The 22,617-nt window shown below is 33.7% G+C and overlaps 1 protein-coding gene across 1 annotated transcript; it reads left to right on the forward strand.

Moving 5' to 3' along the window:
• Positions 1 to 18,475: 18,475 nt before the first annotated feature.
• Positions 18,476 to 22,617, forward strand: LOC114179419 (protein NETWORKED 2D-like). Its single transcript, XM_028065759.2, has 2 exons — positions 18,476 to 18,835; positions 19,368 to 22,617. The coding sequence occupies exons 1-2, from the start codon at positions 18,742 to 18,744 to the stop codon at positions 22,451 to 22,453; spliced, it is 3,180 nt and encodes a 1,059-aa protein (XP_027921560.1). The 5' UTR covers positions 18,476 to 18,741; the 3' UTR covers positions 22,454 to 22,617.

The raw sequence follows: 22,617 nt of genomic DNA on the forward strand, positions 1-22,617 counted from the left end.
CTTACCGGTTACTACTTGCGCGACTTGGTACACTTGCCAGAGTCCTAACAGAGCTCCAGTATGACCTGGTGGTGTCCACACCTGCTTCTGGGTTGGTCAGAACCTCGACCGTGTGTGCTAGGTGCAAGATTGAGGTTGAGGGGCACGAGTACAGGGTAAATCTCATTTGTTTACCCTTGGTAGGACTAGATGTCATCTTGGGGATGGATTGGCTATCTGCCAATCACATTCTCATTGACTGCAACGAAAGGAAAGTGTTGTTTCCTAGCCTAGAAGATGAAGATCTGTTGGTGTCCTCACAGCAGGTGAACAAGGCAATGAAGGAAGGGTCTCAATGCTTCCTGATTCTGACTCAGTTGTTCGTTGAGACTGAGACTGGACCCTTGGAGGCGCCTGTAGTGGGGGATTTCTCAGATGTGTTTCCTGAGGATGTGCCTGGCCTACCCCCTACTAGGGAGATAGAGTTCTCCATTGACCTGGTGCCAGGAGCAGGGCCAGTGTCCATAGCATCCTACAGAATGGCTCATGCTGAGCTAGTGGAGTTGAAGAAACAGATTGAAGAGCTGCTAGAAAAACAGTTTATCAGGCCGAGTGTATCACCTTGGGGAGCGCCAGTGTTACTGGTTAAAAAGAAGGACGGTAATTCCAGACTTTGTGTGGATTACAGGCAGCTGAATAAGCTAACCATCAAGAACAAGTACCCTCTACCAAAAATTGACAACTTGATGGATCAGTTGCACGGTGCTGCAGTGTTCTCCAAGATTGATCTGAGATCAGGATACCATCAGATTCGAGTCAAGTCTGATGATGTGCAGAAGACCGCTTTTAGGTCCAGGTACGGACACTACGAGTATGTGGTGATGTCGTTTGGTGTGACTAACGCCCCCGCTTTGTTCATGGACTACATGAACCGAATCTTCAGGCCATTCCTGGACAAGTTTGTGGTGGTTTTCATAGATGATATCTTGATCTACTCGCGGACACCTGAAGAACATGCAGAGCATCTGAAGATAGTTCTGAGCATACTGAGGGAGAAGCAGTTGTATGCAAAGCGATCAAAATGTGAGTTTTGGATGACTTCGGTTCAGTTCTTGGGGCACATAATCTCGGCTCAGGGCATATCAGTGGATCCGTCTAAAGTAGAAGCTGTGTTAAATTGGGAACGCCCTAAGTTAGTGATTGAAATAAGGAGCTTCGTGGGGCTGGCAGGTTACTATAGGAGATTCATTGAAGGATTCTCCAGGATAGCAGCACCCTTGACCCAGTTAACCCGCAAGGATCAACCTTTTGCTTGGACCGACAGGTGTGAACAGAGCTTTCTAAAGCTAAAGCAAAAGTTGACTAACGCTCCAGTGTTGGTGATTCCTGATACCGGTAAACCCTTTGAGGTTTACTGTGATGCTTCTCATCAGGGATTGGGATGTGTTCTGATGCAAGAACGGAGAGTGGTGGCCTATGCCTCACGGCAGTTGAAGAATCATGAGAAGAACTACCCCACGCATGACTTGGAGTTGGCAGCAGTGTTATTTGCACTGAAAATCTGGAGACACTATCTGTATGGTGCACAATTCCAGGTTTTCAGTGACCATAAGAGTTTGAAATATTTGTTTGACCAGAAAGAGTTAAACATGAGGCAGAGGAGATGGATGGAGTTCCTAAAAGATTTTGATTTTGAGTTGTTGTACCACCCGGGGAAGGCGAATGTGGTGGCTGACGCCTTAAGCAGAAAGGCGGTCCACGCACCTCACATGATGGTCAGGGAGTTGGATTTGGTGGAACAATTTAGAGATATGCAGTTGCAAGTGGTGTTAGATGAGGGAGTCATTAGATGTAACCATCTCACTGTGTCTAATGATTTCCTTAATCTAATAAAGGAGAAGCAGCCATCGGACCCCAAGCTACAGAGGACAATAGAGTTACTTGGTACTGAGAAGGCCAAGGATTTCTTGATGGGAGGTGATGGGGTGCTGAGATTCAGGGGCAGGGTTTGCATACCTGAAGACTTAGAGCTGAAAGGTATGATTCTGGAGGAAGGGCACAAGAGTCGTTTTAGCATGCACCCAGGCATGACTAAAATGTATCATGATCTGAAGGAATCGTTCTGGTGGTCGGGCATGAAGCAAGATGTCGCTCGATATGTATCGTCATGTTTAACTTGTCAGAAGGCTAAGACAGAGCACCAGAGACCAGGGGGGATGCTTCAGCAGCTTGAGATACCCGAGTGGAAATGGGATAGCATTGCTATGGACTTTGTCACCCATTTACCTCGGACCGTGAGGAACCACGATGCTATATGGGTGATAGTAGACCGTCTCACCAAGAGTGCCCACTTCCTAGTAGTAAACTTGAGGATGTATATGGCGAAGCTAGCACAGTTGTATATCGGTGAGATCGTGAGGTTACATGGTGTACCATCGAGTATAGTCTCTGATAGAGACCCACGATTCACCTCCCGCTTCTGGCAGATGCTACAGGATGCCATTGGTAGCAGGTTGGCTATGAGCTCCGCTTATCACCCTCAGACCGATGGGCAGTCCGAGAGAACCATCCAGTCCTTTGAGGACCTCTTGCGGACGTGCGTGCTGGACCATCTGGGTGTGTGGGACGAGGTCCTGCCGTTGGTGGAGTTTACATACAACAATAGCTTCCACACCAGTATTGGCATGGCACCTTATGAGGCCCTCTATGGCAGGAGATGTAGAACGCCTTTGTGCTGGTATCAGGACGGGGAATCAGTGGTGGTGGGACCAGAGCTTCTGAGGCAGACCACTAAGAAGGTCAAGCTCATACAAGAAAGAATGAAAACATCTCAAAGTAGACAGAAATCATATGCTAATCAGAGGAGAAGACCTTTAGAGTTTGAGCCAGGGGACCATGTTTTCTTGAGAATTACCCCGACTACTAGTGTGGGAAGAGCCATCCGCCAGAAAAAGCTGTCTCCTAGGTTCGTCGGTCCATACCAGATTCTGAGAAGAGTTGGACCAGTGGCATATGAGATCGCTCTACCTCCTCCCTTGGCCAATCTCCACCCAGTGTTTCATGTATCACAGCTCAAGAAATATGTGCCCGACCCTTCTCACGTGCTTGAGATGGAAGATCTGCAGATTAGAGGAGATCTTACGATAGAGGTTCAACCCGTTGGTTTAGGAGATATCCAGATGAGGCAGCTCAGAGGGAAGTCCATCAAACTAGTCCAGGTCATCTGGGACAAGAGGACAGGCGATTCCACTTGGGAATTGAAAGGAGATGTGAGAGAGTCATATCCACACTTGTTCTCTGGTAAGTCTCAATTTTCGAGTCGAAAATTTTTGTTGTTGGGGAGAATGCAACACCCCTCTTTCCAAACACAGAAGCCAAAACCCCCTCCCCTCTCATTTTTCCTCTGCAAACTCAGTTCTTCTCTCTGTCTCACCTTCCTTACTTCTGATCAGATTCTGGAGAGGAAGTCACTCTTGAGCCTCCTCCTGCCTCCACTCATAGCCTCTCATCACCTAGGTAAGTTTCCCTTACATCTTCAAGTCTGATTTAGAAATTCAACTCGAAATTTTGCTTCCATTCTGAGTCTAACCCAGTGCTCATCCTTTCTGTGTGATTGGATGATGAATTCTCCTAGGTTGGGCTGAGGAATTCTGCTCCCCTCTCCTAGATTGTCTTCCTCCAAGCTTTAAATCGAAAATAGGTAAGGGAAGCTGAATTTTCAACTAGATTTCATGTAAATTGTGTTTATGAATGATTCAATTATGTGATTGTGTGTTTAATTGGTATTTTGGAAACTGTTTGTATGCGAATTTGGATGGTGGATGGTTCTGGGCGAGAATGCATGTGTAGAACAGCATAGTAATTCTAGTATTTTCGCCTAGGCGAGCAGTTCTCGCCTGAGCGAAACTACCAAGATGAATACCTCTGTCACTGCATGAAATCTCGCCTAGGCGAGCTGGACTCGCCTGAGCGAGATGACTTCTCGTCTAGGCGAGCCAGTTTAGCCTGAGCGAGAGTTCGCCCAGGACTTTTAATTCACCACTGTACGAGGTCTCGCCTAAGCAAGATAAATTCTCTAGCTTAGGCGAGACCCTCTAGCCTAAGCGAGATTCCCTGCAGAAGATTAGTTTTCTCACTGTTTTGATTACTTGATTGCTTGATTGATTGCTTTAAGATGATGTTGGTTGATATTGTATGTGATCCTTATGTATGTTAGACTGTGTGATGGAACTGAGTATGAATTTGATGTGAATGGGAATATGTTGGAGTTAGGATTTCAAGGGAAATCCTAAGGAATGTGGTTTAGTAAATGTAAGGGCATGAGGACTCAGATTGCTGATATCCTGACGTTCCCAGTAACCATTAAGACTCAAGTAGAGTATGATGGATTACGTCAAGGGGAGTAGGAGGAGGTCCTGGTCTATGATTCCGATCCATCATAGAGGTGATGGGATTTACCTTGAGAATGGTTGGGTGAATACCCCTTGTGCCTAAAACTCTGCAGAGTTTAGGAACCATCTCAAGTGCAAGTCACCAAGAGCTCCAATGCCACTTACATAATCCGGATATCGAGTCTAGAATGAGGTGTGGTGTTATGGTCAGGATTATTTGGATGATTTAATAGATTGTGTAATAAAAGTCTGTTTTCTGTCTTAGTATGAAAATTTCATGATTTACTCTTTGTTCAAGTTAGCTTACCCTTCTAGTTTCTATTGTGTTTTGTGTGTCTTCTACTTTTGCAATAATCGTCCTTATTGAATGGCGTGAGCAGATAAAAGTGCAGGCGAAGGTACACCCTTCCTAGACAGGCGTTGAAGGGGTTTCCAAGACGTTTTCCAGCAGTAGTAGTTACATGTTTATTTAGTAGATGCTTAAGGTGTTTTGTAACCCTTTAGTAGTGTATGGGCTGTATATGTTGATCAGCGTATGTATGGTTATTTTTGAGGATGACTGTATTATATGTTATACTGGTCTATGTCATCATCTGCTTCTGAACTATTAAAATTTAAATGTTTTGTTTAATAGTTTAAAAACTATGAAAACGGGATGTTACAATGAATAGGGATGTCAACGGGGCGGGTAGGATACGGGTAGTAGCTCTCCCGTACCCTACCCGCTGAATAAATATTCGTCCCGTACTCATACTCATATCCGTCGGATATCCGTTATGTGGATACCCGCTTATTTTTTCATATTCGCGGATATCCACAGGTACCCTTGGATATTTACCAAATTAAAAAACAAATATTTAATCATAAATTTAAATAAAATAAAATATATCACTGTCATAAATTTTAAATAAAGTTCAAATAAACTCAAGTTCATAAAAATCCAAATAATTATAAAAGTAGATATAAAATGACGTTCAACACAATGAAAATTTTGTAAGTAATTTTTTTATCAAAAAGTCCACTTTTTCCAATTGATTCCTAAAAAATAAACAAAATAAACAAATAATAAACCTCAATTGTCACGTGCCAAGTATTCTTATTTTGATTCCATCACTTGACAACAAGCATACGATAAACGTCATTGTCTATATAAGATTTGATGTATATGCCCAATTTCAAATACAGGAAAGATAAGAATGTCAAGGGGTGTACTTGGAAGAAGACAACGTACCAATACTTGGAGTTTGAAGAATCAAGACAAAAGACAAGATGTGCAACTTAGAAAAAATTAGGCTAGAATATTTTTTACTAATATATATATATATATATATATATATATATATATATATATATATATATATATATATATATATATGATGATACTTTTGTGAATTAAAGTTTAGCGGGTACAAGTATCCACGGGTATGGATATAATGATAGCCGTACCCGCCCCGTTAAGATCCGGGTATGAAAAATACCCGTACCTGCAGGTAGCAGGTATCCATTTTTTAATATATGTTTCCTACCCGTTGCGGGTTTTATCTGCGGATACTCGCGGGTACGAATTTTTTTGACATCCCTAGTAATGAATGTACATGAATACTTTTTGTCACGTTAGTGTATTTTTGGATTTTTTTTCTTTTAATTATTTTCATTATTAGTGTGTATTTTTTTGGTTTTTTCTTTTAATTATTTTAAAATTTGTAAATATTTTGATGATTTTAAGAAGTGTTCAAATATTAAGTCAATATTGTGTTACGTGTTAGAATTAGGTGACACATGTTAGAATCAATATTTTATATTAAATTTAATTCCATTTTTTTTTATTTTAGTCCAACTTTTTTAATACTCTCCACCTATGATGATGCATCGATACTTCAACTTGGATAACGTGTATTCGTGTCCAACACGTATCCGTGTCCGACACGTATCCGTGTTCGATACTTTGGGATACTTTATCAATACTTATCAATGAAGTATATAATTTGTAAAGTCATAAAACACTACAAGAAAATATTTGAATAATGACCAATTTTATGAAAAAAAATATAATTAGTCACTATATAGTGACCAATTTAATTACCAATTTAAAAACTAAATATTATTGGCAACTAAAATAGTTTCACAAAATTATAATTGGTCTCTAAATTGATAATTAAAATAGTATTCATTATGAATTGGTTTCTAAATTGGTCATTAACATTAGCTACAAAGGTTTCGACTACAAAAATAATTAGTTTCTAAATTAGGCAATAACATTAGCTACCAAGATTTTGACTACCAAAATAATTTATCTCTAAATTGGTTTCTAATTGGGAAATTGATCTCTAACCTATTTTTGATTAATAAAATTGGTCATTATTTAAGAGTTTTCTTGTAGTGGTACTTTAATGATGACAATAATTTATATTTTTTATGTTGACAACTTTAGTACATATAGTTTTAATTTTGATTCACACAATAATAATCATATAATTATGTTTTTAAGAATTATCATACATTTTTCAATATTCATATATCACGTATCTATCACGTATCATATTCTATTATCTTCAAAATAAACGTATCGACGTATCAGATACGTGTTGTGTCCGATACAAGTATCGTATCCGTGCATCGTACCTCTCCACTATTGCATCTCTTAAATTTTAAAAATTATGTGATTTTTAACCTCGTAAAATTTTAAATCAATAATTTTACTATCACTTTAAAAATTTTCATTTGAAGTTCAAACCAATTCTATCCCTAAATTAAAACATTTAACAAAAATATTAATTTTAATAAAAGTATATAATACCTATATAAAAATTAAATTTTGTCTCAATTTGGACAATGACAGAATTGCTCTATTTAAAAAAAATGGTACTAAATTTAACGAAAATAACGAATACAAGGATCAAATTGAATATAAAATATTGACTTTGACACGTGTCATTGACCCTCACATTGTGTTGGCTTAACACATGGATTTTTTTTTGAATTTAAAAAATAAAAAAAATTGAAAACACAAATTGACACGTGATAGACATTGTTCACTATCCGTTACTTATGTAAACGACATTAGCAAAAAATGATCAAATTAAACAAAATTGACGAAAATTGGGACTAAATTCAACAAAAAAAATAATTAGGATCAAATTAAATAAGCTCAACGAAAATAGAGACTAAATTAGTATTTAAGCATTTTTTAAAATATATTATTAGACTTTTGGTTTATAACAATCTCTCTCGACTTTTAGTTTGAATAGGCTTGTCTCGACATTCAGTCTAATCGACCAGGGTCGACCTTCAACCCAAACTGACTCATCTCGACCTTTGTCCAAGGTCGACTCATTTTAAACTTCAACCTAAGTCGGCCTGAGGCAACCTTTAGTCGAGGTTGGCTAAATTCAACAAAATTTTGATCGGTGGTCGGGCTCGAGTCGGCTTAATTCGATCAGCTGAATTTAGGTAGGGGCCAACTCTACCAAATATGACCAAGTCCGGCCGAATTTCGGACAAGACCACCCCAGCCGAATCTGGTCGAGGCTGACTTGGCCGAAATTCGATCTAGGTCGAATCGCCGAAATTTCACAAGATCGACCCAGTCGGGACTAATTCAACCGAATTCAACTAAATTTTATTCGACTAAATTTTGAATTGGTTGAAATTCGGTTGTGGCCAACTCAGGCAAATTCGGTTGTGGCTGACTTGGGCGAATTTGGTCAAAGACGACTTGAGTGAATTTTGCAATTTTTGTTAGAAAAATTATATAAGACAATTTTCAATTTTCACCATAAAAATTGTATGGAAGATTTGTATATTTTGGTACAAAAATGATACAAATAGTTGTCATTTTTTCCAAAAAGAATTACATAATGAGTGATGTAAGACCCCCTTTTTGTTTTAAAAAGGTTTGGGTTGGTTTTATTAAAGAATCCAGGGTCAGTCCACTTGTTACCCCCATAATCCCCCTCCCAGCCACTCACTCTCATTATGTCTCCTCTCCAGAATCAGTTCCCTTCTCCTTCACAGTTCTGAATCATAAAGTTCTGCTAGGGCATAAGCTTTTTCCTCCTCCGAGCTTATTGAATGCTCTTCCTCCACCTCCGTAAGCTGTAGTTGTGCCATGGTGCTCTTCTTTTGGGGCCTGTTGTTGGGTTAGCATCTTTCAAGGTAAGGGAAACTAGAACTCCTTCTTTTTCTTTGAAATAGAGTGTACTTATTTTTGTTCTGGAATGTGCTGAGTATGTTTGATTAATGATTGCATTGAATGGGGATGAATTTCATGTTTGGGTATCTATGGGTTAGAGAATTTTAGGTAGTTTAGAATGCAATTGGAATGAGAGATATTGATTGTTGCAGTTGTTCAGTTTGGTATCATCTATAAATCACTTTGAAATGAGTTTGAGAAGATAAAAGTGCAAGATACCAAATTGTGTAGTGGAATAAGTCAAAATCTCACAACAAAGAAGCATAGGGTGTGACGCTACTCGTTTTCCTACACTGCACATTTTTCGTAAAATGAAGGTTCCTAATTCGTTAACCGTTGGATCAAACTGAAATTTTAACAGCTGATCCTTAACACATAGTTCTTGACTTTGACTGGTTGGATCTTGAATCGGAGCTCTGTAGTGAGAGAAGTTTTTATCGTAAGGTCCTTGTAGTTTGGTTGTTGACAACATTGACCTTTGTTGCTTGTTTGGTGCATAACTTTCTCTATAGTTATTCAATTAAGTTGGTTCTTGTTGCATTTGGTTCTTGATTCAATCATCTTTAATTTGAATATAAATAAAAATATTTTGGAGCTTTACACAAGCTACAATTTTATTTCTAAAATCTCAAATCGTTTGCATAATGTGTTGTTAAGTTGGATTGGATAAAAAATATAAGAATTAGTTATTTTCCAAGAGAGACATATGTTGTATGGTTTTTAATGTGTTTTCAAATGCTTGTGTGAGAATATAGGAGATTCCATGGGGGAAATCCTATTTGATTTAATTAGTTGTGTGATCATTGATGTAAGGAGTCAATACATGAGGTTTATCCTGATACTCTAATGTTCATTCAAGACTCATGTAGAGTGGAATGAGTCATGTGGTGAGAGGGGCAGGAGGTCCTGTCTTTAAGAACAACCTAAGGGTTCTTATGACGGTTAAAGGAACTAACCTTGTGTGGTAGGGTGAAACCTATTGACAATGACTCTGCAGGTAGTAGAGGTCACCACAAGTGCAAAAACCACCAAGAATCATACATCAATGTCTAGATCCGAATAATTGAGTCTAGAGTGTTATCTTGTGTGATGAGTTAGTTGATATTGCTTTGTTTGGTGTAATTGGTGCGTTGTTCTGCAATTCTTTTGAGTGTTATATATATATATATATATATATATATATATATATATATATATATATATATATATGTGTGTGTGTGTGTGTGTGTGTGTGTGTGTGTGTATTTCTTTTTCTTTTTTGCAACGAGCTTGCCCTTTCTCTCTATGTTTGCTTCTTGTTTGGCTTTTGTTTTTGCAATGATCACCAATCTTTGTGTGAGCAGATGTGGAAACTTCTGATGATCGTGCGCGGCTGACAGAGATGGTGATGTTTAGTGTAGACATGTTTGTTAACACTCTTTTGAGCCCCTTTTGGAATTGTTTATTTTGTAATTCTTTACTCTGTGAGCAATCCTTTTGGAGAACTATTTCAAGTTTAAGTTCTGCTTGTGGCATTGTTTTGTACCTATGGTACCACTGCTTTGGTATATTTTGGATAACTGTAGAAGGTTGATTCTCATATACATCAGTCGCGTGCTCTAATTTATATTATAATATAAAATATCTTATTTTAATAGTTTTATACTACTAAAATGGGATGTTACATGTGATAATATTTTTGTTGAGTATTTGTAATTTGTAAATAAAGAACTTAAAGTATGAATCACTTTAAAAATGTATGATGTATTTTTATTTTTGTATTTATGAGTGTGATTTTGTTTAATGTTTAAAGTGAGGAGAGTGCACAAAGAGCGTGATGATGATATTGTGTTGGTGTGATCTCATAATGATCATTGTGTTGATTGGTGCGATTAAGAATATGATGATCTAGATTAGTCCATCGGGTGGTTGGAGCCTCTCTTGGCTCTCACTTTATGAGCAATGATAATGGTAATGGCTTTGCTTTGCAGTGTTGATTCCTAATTATACAGCTAGCTCCAAGGAGGTGGGGTCTCAAAGAAAACCCTTTTTTAAGTGTCCTCAAGAACATATACAAAGATTTTTTTTTTCAGGTGACCTTTTACATGCTCTTTCAACAGTATAATTATGATTTATTTTTTTTTATTTTATAGGTTGATTCACTTCATTACATGTTAGTGATGAGTACAGACACTTTTTCTTAAAGGGATTTACGTGTGATGTATCATGTGGATTATGTTAAGCATCAATCTTTGGCTTTAGGTTTTCTTGCTAATCATTTTTGTAATGAGTGATGAGGAAGACAATGTGTCACACTCATCCTTTTATTGGGTTTGAGTAATTTTTTTGCCTTCATGTTACAGTGGTGCTTGGAATCTATTTAAGGATGAGCTGAATGGAGAGGTACTAGACAAATAAAAAAAGAAAAAAAAAAGAGAAGTCTTGTCCATGGAAATTTCATGTTTTGTGAATGACAACCTAATCAACATTTTATACAACATTAAATATAATGAACAGCAAAGAATGGGAGGACGTGAATGCATCTCCTCTGAAAGCTGTTAAAATGTCCCATTCACCTTAATTAAATAGATTCTTAGGGTTAGAAAAGGAAATATAGGGAATATGTACTTTGTTGTTAGTTTTTGTTAATCATAAAAGTTGAACCCACACCTTTTTTTCTTCCTTTCCATTTTTTTAAAGACTAGAACACCTATCACTCCATATATTACCAATAAGTTAGGAAATGAGTTTTACATTTTAATATGTAAAAGAAACAATTAATTTGTCATAAATTATTATTATTATTGTATCCAAACATATAACAAATTTTGTCTTATATATATATATATATATATATATATATATATATATATATATATATATATATATATATATATATATATATATATATATCAATTTCATAATTTTTAAATAAATCAGTTTTGTTGATTATAATGCATTTGATTTTAAAAAATAATTAAGTGAATTGTATATTTGGTTACGTTGTATTTTAAGAAAATAAAATGTGTTGTTAACATTAGAAAATTTATTTTATTTATTATATTTAACTTTTATGCTGGTTGAATGTTATTGTTTTTTTACTGTAAATTATTATTAATATTTTAATAAAATTAAATATTATTATTTCTGTAAATTACTATATGGTTGTTAATGTAAATTATTGTCATAAATGTTGATTTTTTATTTTACTGAAATAAAATTTTTGTCACATTAAATTATTATTTTTGTCAAACTAAAACTTTATTGGCATAAATGTTTATAGTAATTTCTTGATTTTTTATTAGCTATACTTAATTTTCTGGTTTTGTTATAATTTTCAGTTTTATAGTTTATAAAGTATATGATTATATATGAAATTTAGAGAGAAAATAGCTGAATAAAATTAATATAAATTTATTTGTTTTCAGTTGAGATATTTTAAATATAGAATTGTATAATTTATTTTAGTATATAATTCTTTTGTGAGAGGAATAATATACATTATAAGTAAGGATGTGAAAAAAATTCATATCCGATATATGTGAATAAAATTCGCAATGGGTAGAAAATTGATATTATAAATGGATACACGTGGCTAATGTGTACGTGCATTTTTAATACTCACATGTTAATGGGACGAGTACAGTAGTATCTATACCCGTAGATACCCATATCCGCTAAAATTACAAAAATAAACATGATTAAACATTATCACATTGATTTTGAATGAGTTATTTTTATCAAAAAAAATCTTCATTTTTTTGTAAACTGTCACTCAAGACTATTTAAATGAGTTATTTGCACTTTGTTTGAAATTTATGAATGTTATGCGTATTTTTATTTAAATTTATGGTGAAAAGATGTTGTTAAATATTAAATTTTTCTTTTGTAAATATCCGTAGATACCCGTAGACATCCATGGATATTAAAATAATATGCGGGTACCCACATAACGGATACCCGCACGGATATGAATATGGGTACATGACAAATATTTATCTAGCGGGTTGGGTATGGTGGAACCACTACCAGTACCCTACATGTCTCGTTGACATCCCTAGTTATAAGACAATAAGACTGATAACTTATTTTTTACCTTTTATTTGGATTAAGTTTTTGTGAATAAAATCAATTCTTCCTTAACTTTTTTTCTTATTTAATTCTTACGGTTGTATCGTTTTATTATTATTTTCTATGTTTTAGTTATTTTGCACTATAATATATGTTATAAGACTATAAGACTCATAACTTAATATTTACATTTTATTTGTGTTAAGTTTTGTGAATAAAATTATCTTCCTTGACTTTTATCTGGTTTAATCCTCACATTTGTCTCGATTTTTTGTAATTTGCTATGTTTTAGTTATTTTGTGCTATTTTACCTCTAATCTCCTTTTAAGTGTTTGAAATAAGTGAATATGAAACAATTATGGTGGAAGATAACAAACTAGAGAGCCATTGTTGGGTGCCACTTAGTGTTGCAGACTGGTGCTGGATAGTGCTAAGTTGGCGCTAAATGGTGGTTTGACAAAAAGTCCCTTTTTGCGTTTGACTTGATGGTGCCTAGCAGGGTTGAGATGGCGATGGGCGGTGGCATCACCGACATGTCAAAATAGGGTATTTATTCATGTTTCTTGTGAGGGTTATGGTGCTTCGGAGATACATTTGGAAGCTGCTAGGAGTGTTGGGAAGCTCTCCCTTCTACTCCATGGGCCCCCCTAATCCATGGTGATTTTTTCCCTTTGTGGGTTGAAAAGGAAGATGGTACGAAGTGAGAATGGAGATGCGAATGAAAGGTACAATTGGAGTGTGAACCAGTCATTAAGAACCTTAGGAGAGAACTTGCATCTTCTCTTTGGTTTCCATTTCTTTCCTATAGATTCATTTTGTAAACCCTAAGTTCTCTACCATAGAGAGTTAAACTTATTGTTGAGATTAGATGTAATAAACTGGTATATTATCTATTTTTTCATGTTATATATATATGTTTTTTCATTTCTACATTAGTATTTCATTTATGTATTTAGTGTTTGTTGTGGCTTAATCACTCATAGTCTGATTGTTGGTTCTTGAGGTATTGAAAAATGTCTTTTGAACCTAAAACTGGATTTGAGTACCTAATGGAGTTTGTATATAAGGATATAACTAAATTTGATTCATTAGTAATCTTAGACTCTTGAACTTAATGCATGATTTTACTTGTTGATGATCCAAGGGATTAGACTTTGATGAGTTATCATAGGCTCAAAGTTACTACGAATATGATTTGAGTAAACTTATGAGTTGAATTTGACATGAACTTGGAATTGAGATGATAATGCATGAGAATGAAGTGGACGAAATCTAGTCTTGACATGTGTAAGTACTTTATGTTAATTTCTGTTGCACACCAACAGTTTGATAAAAATACAAGAATTTCTTTGTGTTTTTGTGACTTTTTTTTATTTAATTGAATTGTAAATAATGTATTGCACAAGTTCCTAGAGATAATGATATTTATTATTTGCTATGTTGTGACACTAGTAAAAAACTCATATTTCTTGCCAATTTTGTTTTGAATTTTTTTTTGTAAGAAATACTTACAAATTTTGTTGTAAAAAAAAATTGCAAAAAAAAATTTCAAGAAATTGCTACAAATTTTTTTGCAACAGTATTTTGTATAAAATACTTTTTGCAATAAATTTTGTAGGAAATACTTGCAAATTTTATAATTTTGTAAAAAATAATTATCCATGAAGGAATTATATGCTAATTAAGATTCTTAAAAAAAATGACAGAAAAAAAAAATCTTTTCTTACAAATTTCTTTAAAAAGTTTTTAAGAAAAATCTCATATAATATAAAAATTTCTAGTAATATGACCGGATACTAGGGATGGCAACGGGGCGGGACGGGTACGGGTATCATGATCCCATCCCCATCCCCATAATAAAAATTCATCCCCATCCCCATCCCCAAACCCAACGGGTATACAACTTTTGACCCATCCCCATCCCCACCGGATAACGGGTATTTTCTTATACCCATACCCATACCCATTTTTTTATTGTTCCATATATCAATTAAATATTTTTTATAAAAAAAATTTAAAAATCACACAACGGAATCATGATACTATCAAAATATTCAATATTAAAATAACATACTCTTTTTGATTTTCATGATGTCAAATATTAAGAAAAATATTATAATAGTATAAATCTCAAATTAAAGTATCAAATAACAACTAAATAAAATTCAAATAATTATATAAAAGCTAAAAAATTACACATTACTAAAATTTTATAATAACCAAAATATTTATTAATTTTACAAATGATCAGTGGTTTCATTTGCATTCGATCCACCTACACATAGAAAAAAAATGAAAAATTAGATATGATATAATAATTGAAATTGAAAATTTTAATTACTAGAATATAATGTACCTTCTTCATCAGATTCATTTTCACTCATGAAAACATCTTTTCCTTTTAATTTTTTAACACCTACAAACACCAAATGTAGAATATTAGATGAGAATTCACAAAAAATACTAACAAAAAATATTAATAAATTTGAGTAACTTACCTAGATGGTTTGAGTTCCATATCCAACTTCTTGTACACATCAAAGCCTCTATAGTAATATGATGAAGTCCACTACGGTGAGAAGTTAATATCTGACCACCAGTACTAAAAGCAGATTCAGAAGCTACAGTTGTTATTGGAATAGCTAAAACATCCCTTGCAATTGCTTGAAGGGTTGGAAACTTTAACCCATTTGTTTTCCACCATGATAGGATATCAAATTCTTGTGTAACCGGCAAATTATCTTCTTCCAAGTAATAATCCAACTCTGTTTTCATAACTGTAGTTCTAGATTTTTTCTTTTTTGCCATAAACTCTAAAAATTCATTCGCATCATTATCAACATCCTTTCCCAACTCCAATGATGTAGCTTTATAAGAAGAAGTTTCATTCTTTTTTGATTGATATTCCAAAACCAAATCATAGCACATTTGACGAATCCTACTAAGTTTCAGATCAAAATCATTACCATACAATTTATAAAAATAATATTCTAACATGTCCATCTTGTACCTTGGATCTAAAACTGAAGCAATTGCCAATATGTTATATAACAAAAAACAAAGAGAATGAGAAATATGTTATATATATATATATATATATATATATATATATATATATATATTATATTATATTATATTATATTATATTATATATTATATTACTATGTATATATATATATTATATGTGTGGATATCTTATGTTTATATATATATATATATATATATATATATATATAATTATTTATATATATTATATTATATTATATATTATATTATTATTACTATGTATATATATTATATGTGTGGATATCTTATGTTTATATATATATATATATATATATATTTATAGATATATATTTATTTTAAGTATATATTATATTATATTATATAATAATATAAATATAATAATATATATTATATTATTATGTATATATATTATATGTATATACGTAGATATTTTATGCTTTTATATATATATATATATATATATATATATATATATATATATATATATATATATATATATATATATATATATATATATATATATTTCTTTTAAATTTTTATAAATTTGTAATGTTATAAATTTGTTTATAAAAGATCTCACTAGTTAAATGATTAATTTGTTTTATACGTATATATTATATATATTATATTATATTATTATGTATATATATTATATGTATATTATATTATATTATATTATATTATATTATATTACATGTATATGTGTAAATATATATATATATATATATATATATATAAAAGTATATTTTATTTATATGTATATATACTATATTATATTATATTATATTATATTATATTATATTATATTTTATGTGTAAATATATTATTTATTTATATATATTTTTTAGATTATTTAATAAATTATAAATAGTTTAGTAATTTAAGCGGGGACGGGTATTTGGGCGGGTATATATATATCCCCATCCCCATCCCCATCCCCAGTTGAAAATTTCGGGTATTACCCATACCCATACCCATACCCAGTCAAAGCGGGGATTCCCCGTCAAAACGGGGACGGGTTCGGGTGATACCCACGGGCACGGGTTTATTTGTCATCTCTACCGGATACCGATGCACTGGGATATGTTGGCCAGTATGCTAACCAATACTCTAATTTGGAAAGTAACGAGTGAGATCTTCAAAATAAGGGGAAAGTTATAATCCTTAGTCATACAAAAATAAGATTTAAAAAATAAGTTATAATTTAGATATAATGCTTTTCTATGAATGGAAAGTTATATCGTAATAATATCCTGTATCATTACATTTTTAATAAAAAAGAAGAGATAAGAATTTTATTCTATATTTGATTTATTTAAATAATTTTAAAGAACATGTGTTAAATTATGTTATGCGTTTGAAATATTTTATTTTGATTTTAAATATAAAAGATAAAAATTAAAATAAAAGTAATAGAATTTTAAAATTGAGTTACTATGGTCTAAACAAAATACATCTATATCACTCTAAATTCCAAAGTAATTCAAAACTTTATTTTAAAAAATAAGATAAAGAAATTATAGTCATAATTTCAAATAAATTAGATAATTTGTTTCTTGTAATTGAGAAGCAATATATATTAAGGATCAACTTCAGGATTAAACACTATCTTTGATCGAACAATATCAAACCTATGTAAACAACTTTTTGCATGACCCAATCTATTTTCACGTATACTTGTAAGGGCTTGTCTCATTCAATCTACTTTATTTTTTCTTTAGACATGATTGGACTTTAGTAATTTTTAAAATAAATCTCTCAATAATTAAAACAAGTCATTTATGTTATGGCATTTAAAACTATTCATTATAAATCTAAAATATATTAAAGTTATTGATTTATGTGAGAAATTAGTTTATCTCATTTACGTCCTTAAATTAAAAATTTGTTACTATATTTAATAGATTTTAAAATTTTATCTTATCTCATCTCATAATAACTAAATCATGATATTGTCAATGATTTAATGTCAAAAAGATGTCCATAAAAATATACCCATGAATTTACAAAATTAAACACTTGAAATTAAAATATCTTTACATAACAAAAATAAATAATAAATAAATAAAGATATTTAAAAGGAGTAAAAATAATTAAATACGTATCTTAAAACTATTTTATTTAGTAGTATTGAGGATTGTGTTTTTTTTTAAAATATAATATATGAGTCGAAGGAATGAAAAATCAAAGTTGTGATAAAAGAGAAAAAACTTTAAGAAATTAAGTGAACTATACGAATATTAAACAAGAAAAATAACATTTAACATTTAAGAGAGAATGAAAAATTGTGAGGTAAAGGATTTTCTAAATAAAATAAAATTAATCAGGAGAACAAAATCTTAACTTAATAAACTATTAGTGTTTTAGTAATTTAGAACAAAGAAAGGTATGAGATAATAATTACATATCCATCTTTATTTTTTAATTTTTAAAAAATTAAATATTATCCTTATTTATGTTTATATCTATCGAACAAAAAATTCTTATCAAAATTGAAATGGATTTTCTAGAACGTCATTCTAATCTAAGGGACATGCATCATTCTTACCTCTTTTAAATATTTTGTTTCTAAATTAATCATGCATTGTGAGTTAATGTGATTTATATTTTTTAATCTTTCATAAAAAAAAATATTTTGTATGATAAAATAATGAAAAGTAAAATTTAGAAAGTAAGATTATACAAAAGGTAGCAAAAGAAATGGTAGGTATCGCTTCGTTGTATGAACATGAGAGTGAGACGTGGGCACAGGTCATTGGGCATGCTTTTTGAAAAAAAGGAGGGTTGGGACATTAAGTTCGGCCGAAGTTTTCTCCCATCCATGATCCCATAATTAGAACTTATTAGTTCCACGTTCTCTCTTTTCTCTCACAACATAAAATCTGTTTCTCATTTCTGAATCAAACTTTTTTTTCATTTTTTTTTTCTCTTCTCTTGGTCTTCTCATGAAATTTATATCTTCTCCCTCTCTAGGCTCATACAGAGAGTAGAAAGGGATAGACATAAAGAGTTTGCATGTTTTCTATTCTCATTTTTTTCATCCCAACATCAACAACTATAAGTGGGAAGGGATAATAGGAATAGAAAGAAGAAACAATCAACATGTTGCAGAGAGCTGCAAGCAGCGCGTATTCATGGTGGTGGGCTAGCCACATCAGAACAAAGCAATCAAAATGGATGGAGCAAAACCTCCACGGTCAGATTATTTTTCTTATTATCTTCCTTCTATTCAGATCAACAATGAATTGCTTTTAATCTTTTCAATTCATGACATCATTTAATTGCTGGGTTTGATCTTAATTCCACATTATTTGCTAGTTTGTGCCACATGGTTTGATACCTTGAGCATGGAAATTTTGTGGCAAATTCATATGAGAGAGATTGAAATGGCCTGCTTTGTTTTCACTTGTCATGAACAAATGATCATGTAAGATTTGGATGTTAGTTAATTATTGATTTCAACATTCAAATTATGTTTTGCTCACGCGCAAATATATATCAGAAGATTCAATTTATAATGTGACCAATGTAGCGGCCATTGCAATTTAAGAACTTGATGATGGATGTGTTGTAGAAAGTTATATTTAGATTTTCTTTCCATAATTCGCAACACGTGGGCTTAAATGCCATTGCATGTCTTCTGTTTTTTTTTTTTCTTTTAGAAGGCTTATAGAGAAATTTATACATCCTATTTGCTTGTGAAAATAAAAATTACAAGAAAACTGCAGATATGGAGGAAAAGGTGCACGTTGTGTTGAAGCTCCTAGAGGAAGAAGGGGATTCCTTTGCAAAGAGAGCAGAAATGTATTACAAAAGGAGACCAGAGCTGATAAGCTTTGTGGAAGAATCATTCAGGGCATACCGTTCTTTAGCAGATAGGTATGATCACATTTCAACAGAGTTGCAAAATGCCAACAACACCATTGCTTCTGTGTGCCCAGATCAAGTCCCGTATATGGATGAGGACGATGAGGATTCACCCAGACCAAAAACTCCGAGAAAAATGGGAGATGGGTACAAACCAAATGTCCCAAGTGTTCCAAAGGTTCCAAAGCCTCCACTTAGAGATTTTAAAACTGTCATAACAACAGCCACGAAGAAACTCAATACAAAGAAGGCAGCCGCCGCAGCTGCAGCTCCAAAAGTTTCGAAAGTTCCAAAATCTGGATTGAGCAGAAAGGCGGCACTTCAAGAGATGGACAAGCTGCAGAAGGAGATTCTGGCGTTACAAACTGTGAAAGAGTTTGTGAAGAGTACTTATGACAATGCCATTGCCAAGTACTGGGATACTGAGAACCAGATCAAGGCATTACAAGAGAAAGTGTCCAGTTTGCAAGATGAACTTGGCGAAGGTATTGCTATTGACGACGAGGAAGCCCGGTGTTTGATGGCTGCGGCAGCACTTAAGTCTTGCCAAGACACATTGTCAAATTTGGAAGTGAAACAGTCTATATCACTTAATGAGGCCAAAGTTGAGTCTAAAAGGGTAAAGGAAGTGAGGGATAAGTTAAGTTCTATCATGAACGAATGCAATTACGATCAAACCACTTCCAAAGGGCCAAGGGCCAAAAGAGATGTAAAAGAAATAGTCGGAACAATGGGCTTGGATGAAGAGGTGGAAAAATTGAATCAGCAGAAACAGGAGATGCAGGTATTGCAGGAAAAAATAAAAGAGCATTTTGAGGCTGGATCTTATTCAACTCTCACCGTGCAAGATATGGCAGAAAAGATTGATTCACTTGTTAACAAAGTTGTCAGTTTAGAAACAGCAGTTTCTTCCCAGACAGCTCTCGTACAAAGGTTAAAAGTAGAAACGGATGAACTTAATTCCGTAGTTCGGACTCTAGAAAGTGATAAGGAAAGTTTGATCAATGATAAAGCTAAATTGAACGAGCAACTAAGGGAAATGAATGATAAGTTACGTGGGGTACAGGATCTAAACCAAATTGTTTCAGACCAGAATAGCAACCTCCGAACCCATTTCACTGAAGCACATTGTAATCTTGATCAAATCTCGGAGAAAGTCCAAAAGGGGAAACCAGATGTGGTCAGTGAAATATCACAACCCGAAAGGAATTCATCAACAGAAGCTGAATCTGAACATGGTCTTAAAGGACAAGATGCATTGAATCAAGATAGTGAGTTGTTGAATGATGAAAAGTCCAACACGGCGAATCAGGCCACTGCTGGGGTAGATGATACTGCAACTTCAGATAAGGAGCTCAAGGTTGCTGAAGTGGTAAAAGACAATGTAATTCATACTGTGAATTCAGATAAGGAGCTCGAAGGTGCTGAAGTACTAGAAGACAGTGTAAGTCATACTGTAAACTCAGACAAAGAGCTCAAGGTTGCTGAAGCTGAAGAGGTAAAAGACGGTGTAATTCATACTGGAAATTCAGACAAGGAGCTCAAGGTTGCTGAAGGGGTAAAAGACAGTGTAATTCATACTGTAAATTCAGATGAGGATTTCAAGGATGCTGAAGGGGAAGAAGACAGTGAAACTGTAAATACAGACGAGGAGTTCAAGGATCCAGATGACAAGCCTAAGGTCACAAGTTCACAGGAAAATGATGTTAAGGTCACCAATTCAGTAGAAATGGAAGAGGAAAAACCAGGGGAAGACAAATCACAAAGAGAGTTGAAAGAAAGAGAGAAGTCCCCAGATTCTAGCCACAGTGATATTGCAAAATCAACAGATGCTTTGAAAACTACTGCTGAAAATCAGGTCATCCAGGGTCATCATTCCCAGGAGCAAAAAATATCAAAAGAAGATGAACCTGATTGGCAGGAAATGTTGAATGGAATGCGGGATAGGGAACAAGCTTTGCTGTCAGAATATTCTAACGCTCTCCAAAATTACGATGAGATGAAGACGAAACTAGCAGAAATAGAGAAGAAAAATCAAGATGCCCTATTTGAGTCATCTTTGCAGTTGAAAGAACTGAAGACTGCAAATGCCTTGAAAGACGAAGAAATTAGACTCCTACGTCAGAAACTAGGTGTTCTGCAGAAAGGCCTGGATGGAAAGGAGGATTTGGTAGATTTAACTTCAGTGCAGCCTGTACTAGAGAAAAATGACATTGAGGAATATTTGAAAGCTGCAGAACCTGACACTACGATATCGGCCATTGAAGAGAAGTTCCGGATGAGCATTGACGAACTTCTAGAGGAGAACCTGGACTTCTGGTTAAAATTCAGTACTTCTTTTACCGGGATTCAGAAATTTGAGACCACTATAAAAGATTTGCTGATCGAGGTATCAAGAATTGAGGACAAATGGAAATCATCAGAAGGAAGTAGTAGTGCAAAATATTCTTTGAAAACAGATGCAAAACCGCTTTATAAACACCTTGCAGAGATTCTAAATGAACTATCAGTGTGGTTGGAAAACAGTGCACTGTTGAAGGAAGAACTTCAATGTAGATTCACGTCCCTGTGTGAAATCCAGGAAGAGATAACCGCGGCACTGAAAGCAAGTGCTGAAGATGACGACTTCAAGTTCACCAGCTATCAAGCAGCCAAGTTCCAAGGTGAGGTTTTGAACATGAAACAAGAGAACAACAAAGTTGCTGATGAACTTCAAGCAGGTCTAGATCTAGTAACAACTCTCCAACTTGATGGTGAGAAGGCTCTTGCAAAGATGAATGAGAAATTTGGACTCTCAAGTTCTAAGAAAGCCCAGAGAACTCCAGATTCAAACTCAGTTCCTCTGAGGTCATTTATCTTTGGTGTCAAACCAAAGAAACAAAAACAATCAATCTTCTCCTGCATGACCCCTGGAATGAATAGGAAATACCGTGCTTATAAAGGATAAATGTAAAATATTTGTATCACATTTCTTCAACTCTTATTATCTTCGACAAAATTCCTATATTGGTTTCATTAGATAGAGTGTATTGAGATTGGAAAGTGTCTTTTTTACTTAAAAGGAAGCAATTAATATTGTGTTTGTCTATAAATAGGCAGAAAGGTTACCAA

The sequence above is a fragment of the Vigna unguiculata genome, chromosome 3 (genome assembly GCF_037176805.1).
Source record: "Vigna unguiculata cultivar grain cowpea cultivar isolate G323 ecotype 2 chromosome 3, ASM3717680v1, whole genome shotgun sequence".
Classification (NCBI taxonomy): domain Eukaryota; kingdom Viridiplantae; phylum Streptophyta; class Magnoliopsida; order Fabales; family Fabaceae; genus Vigna; species Vigna unguiculata.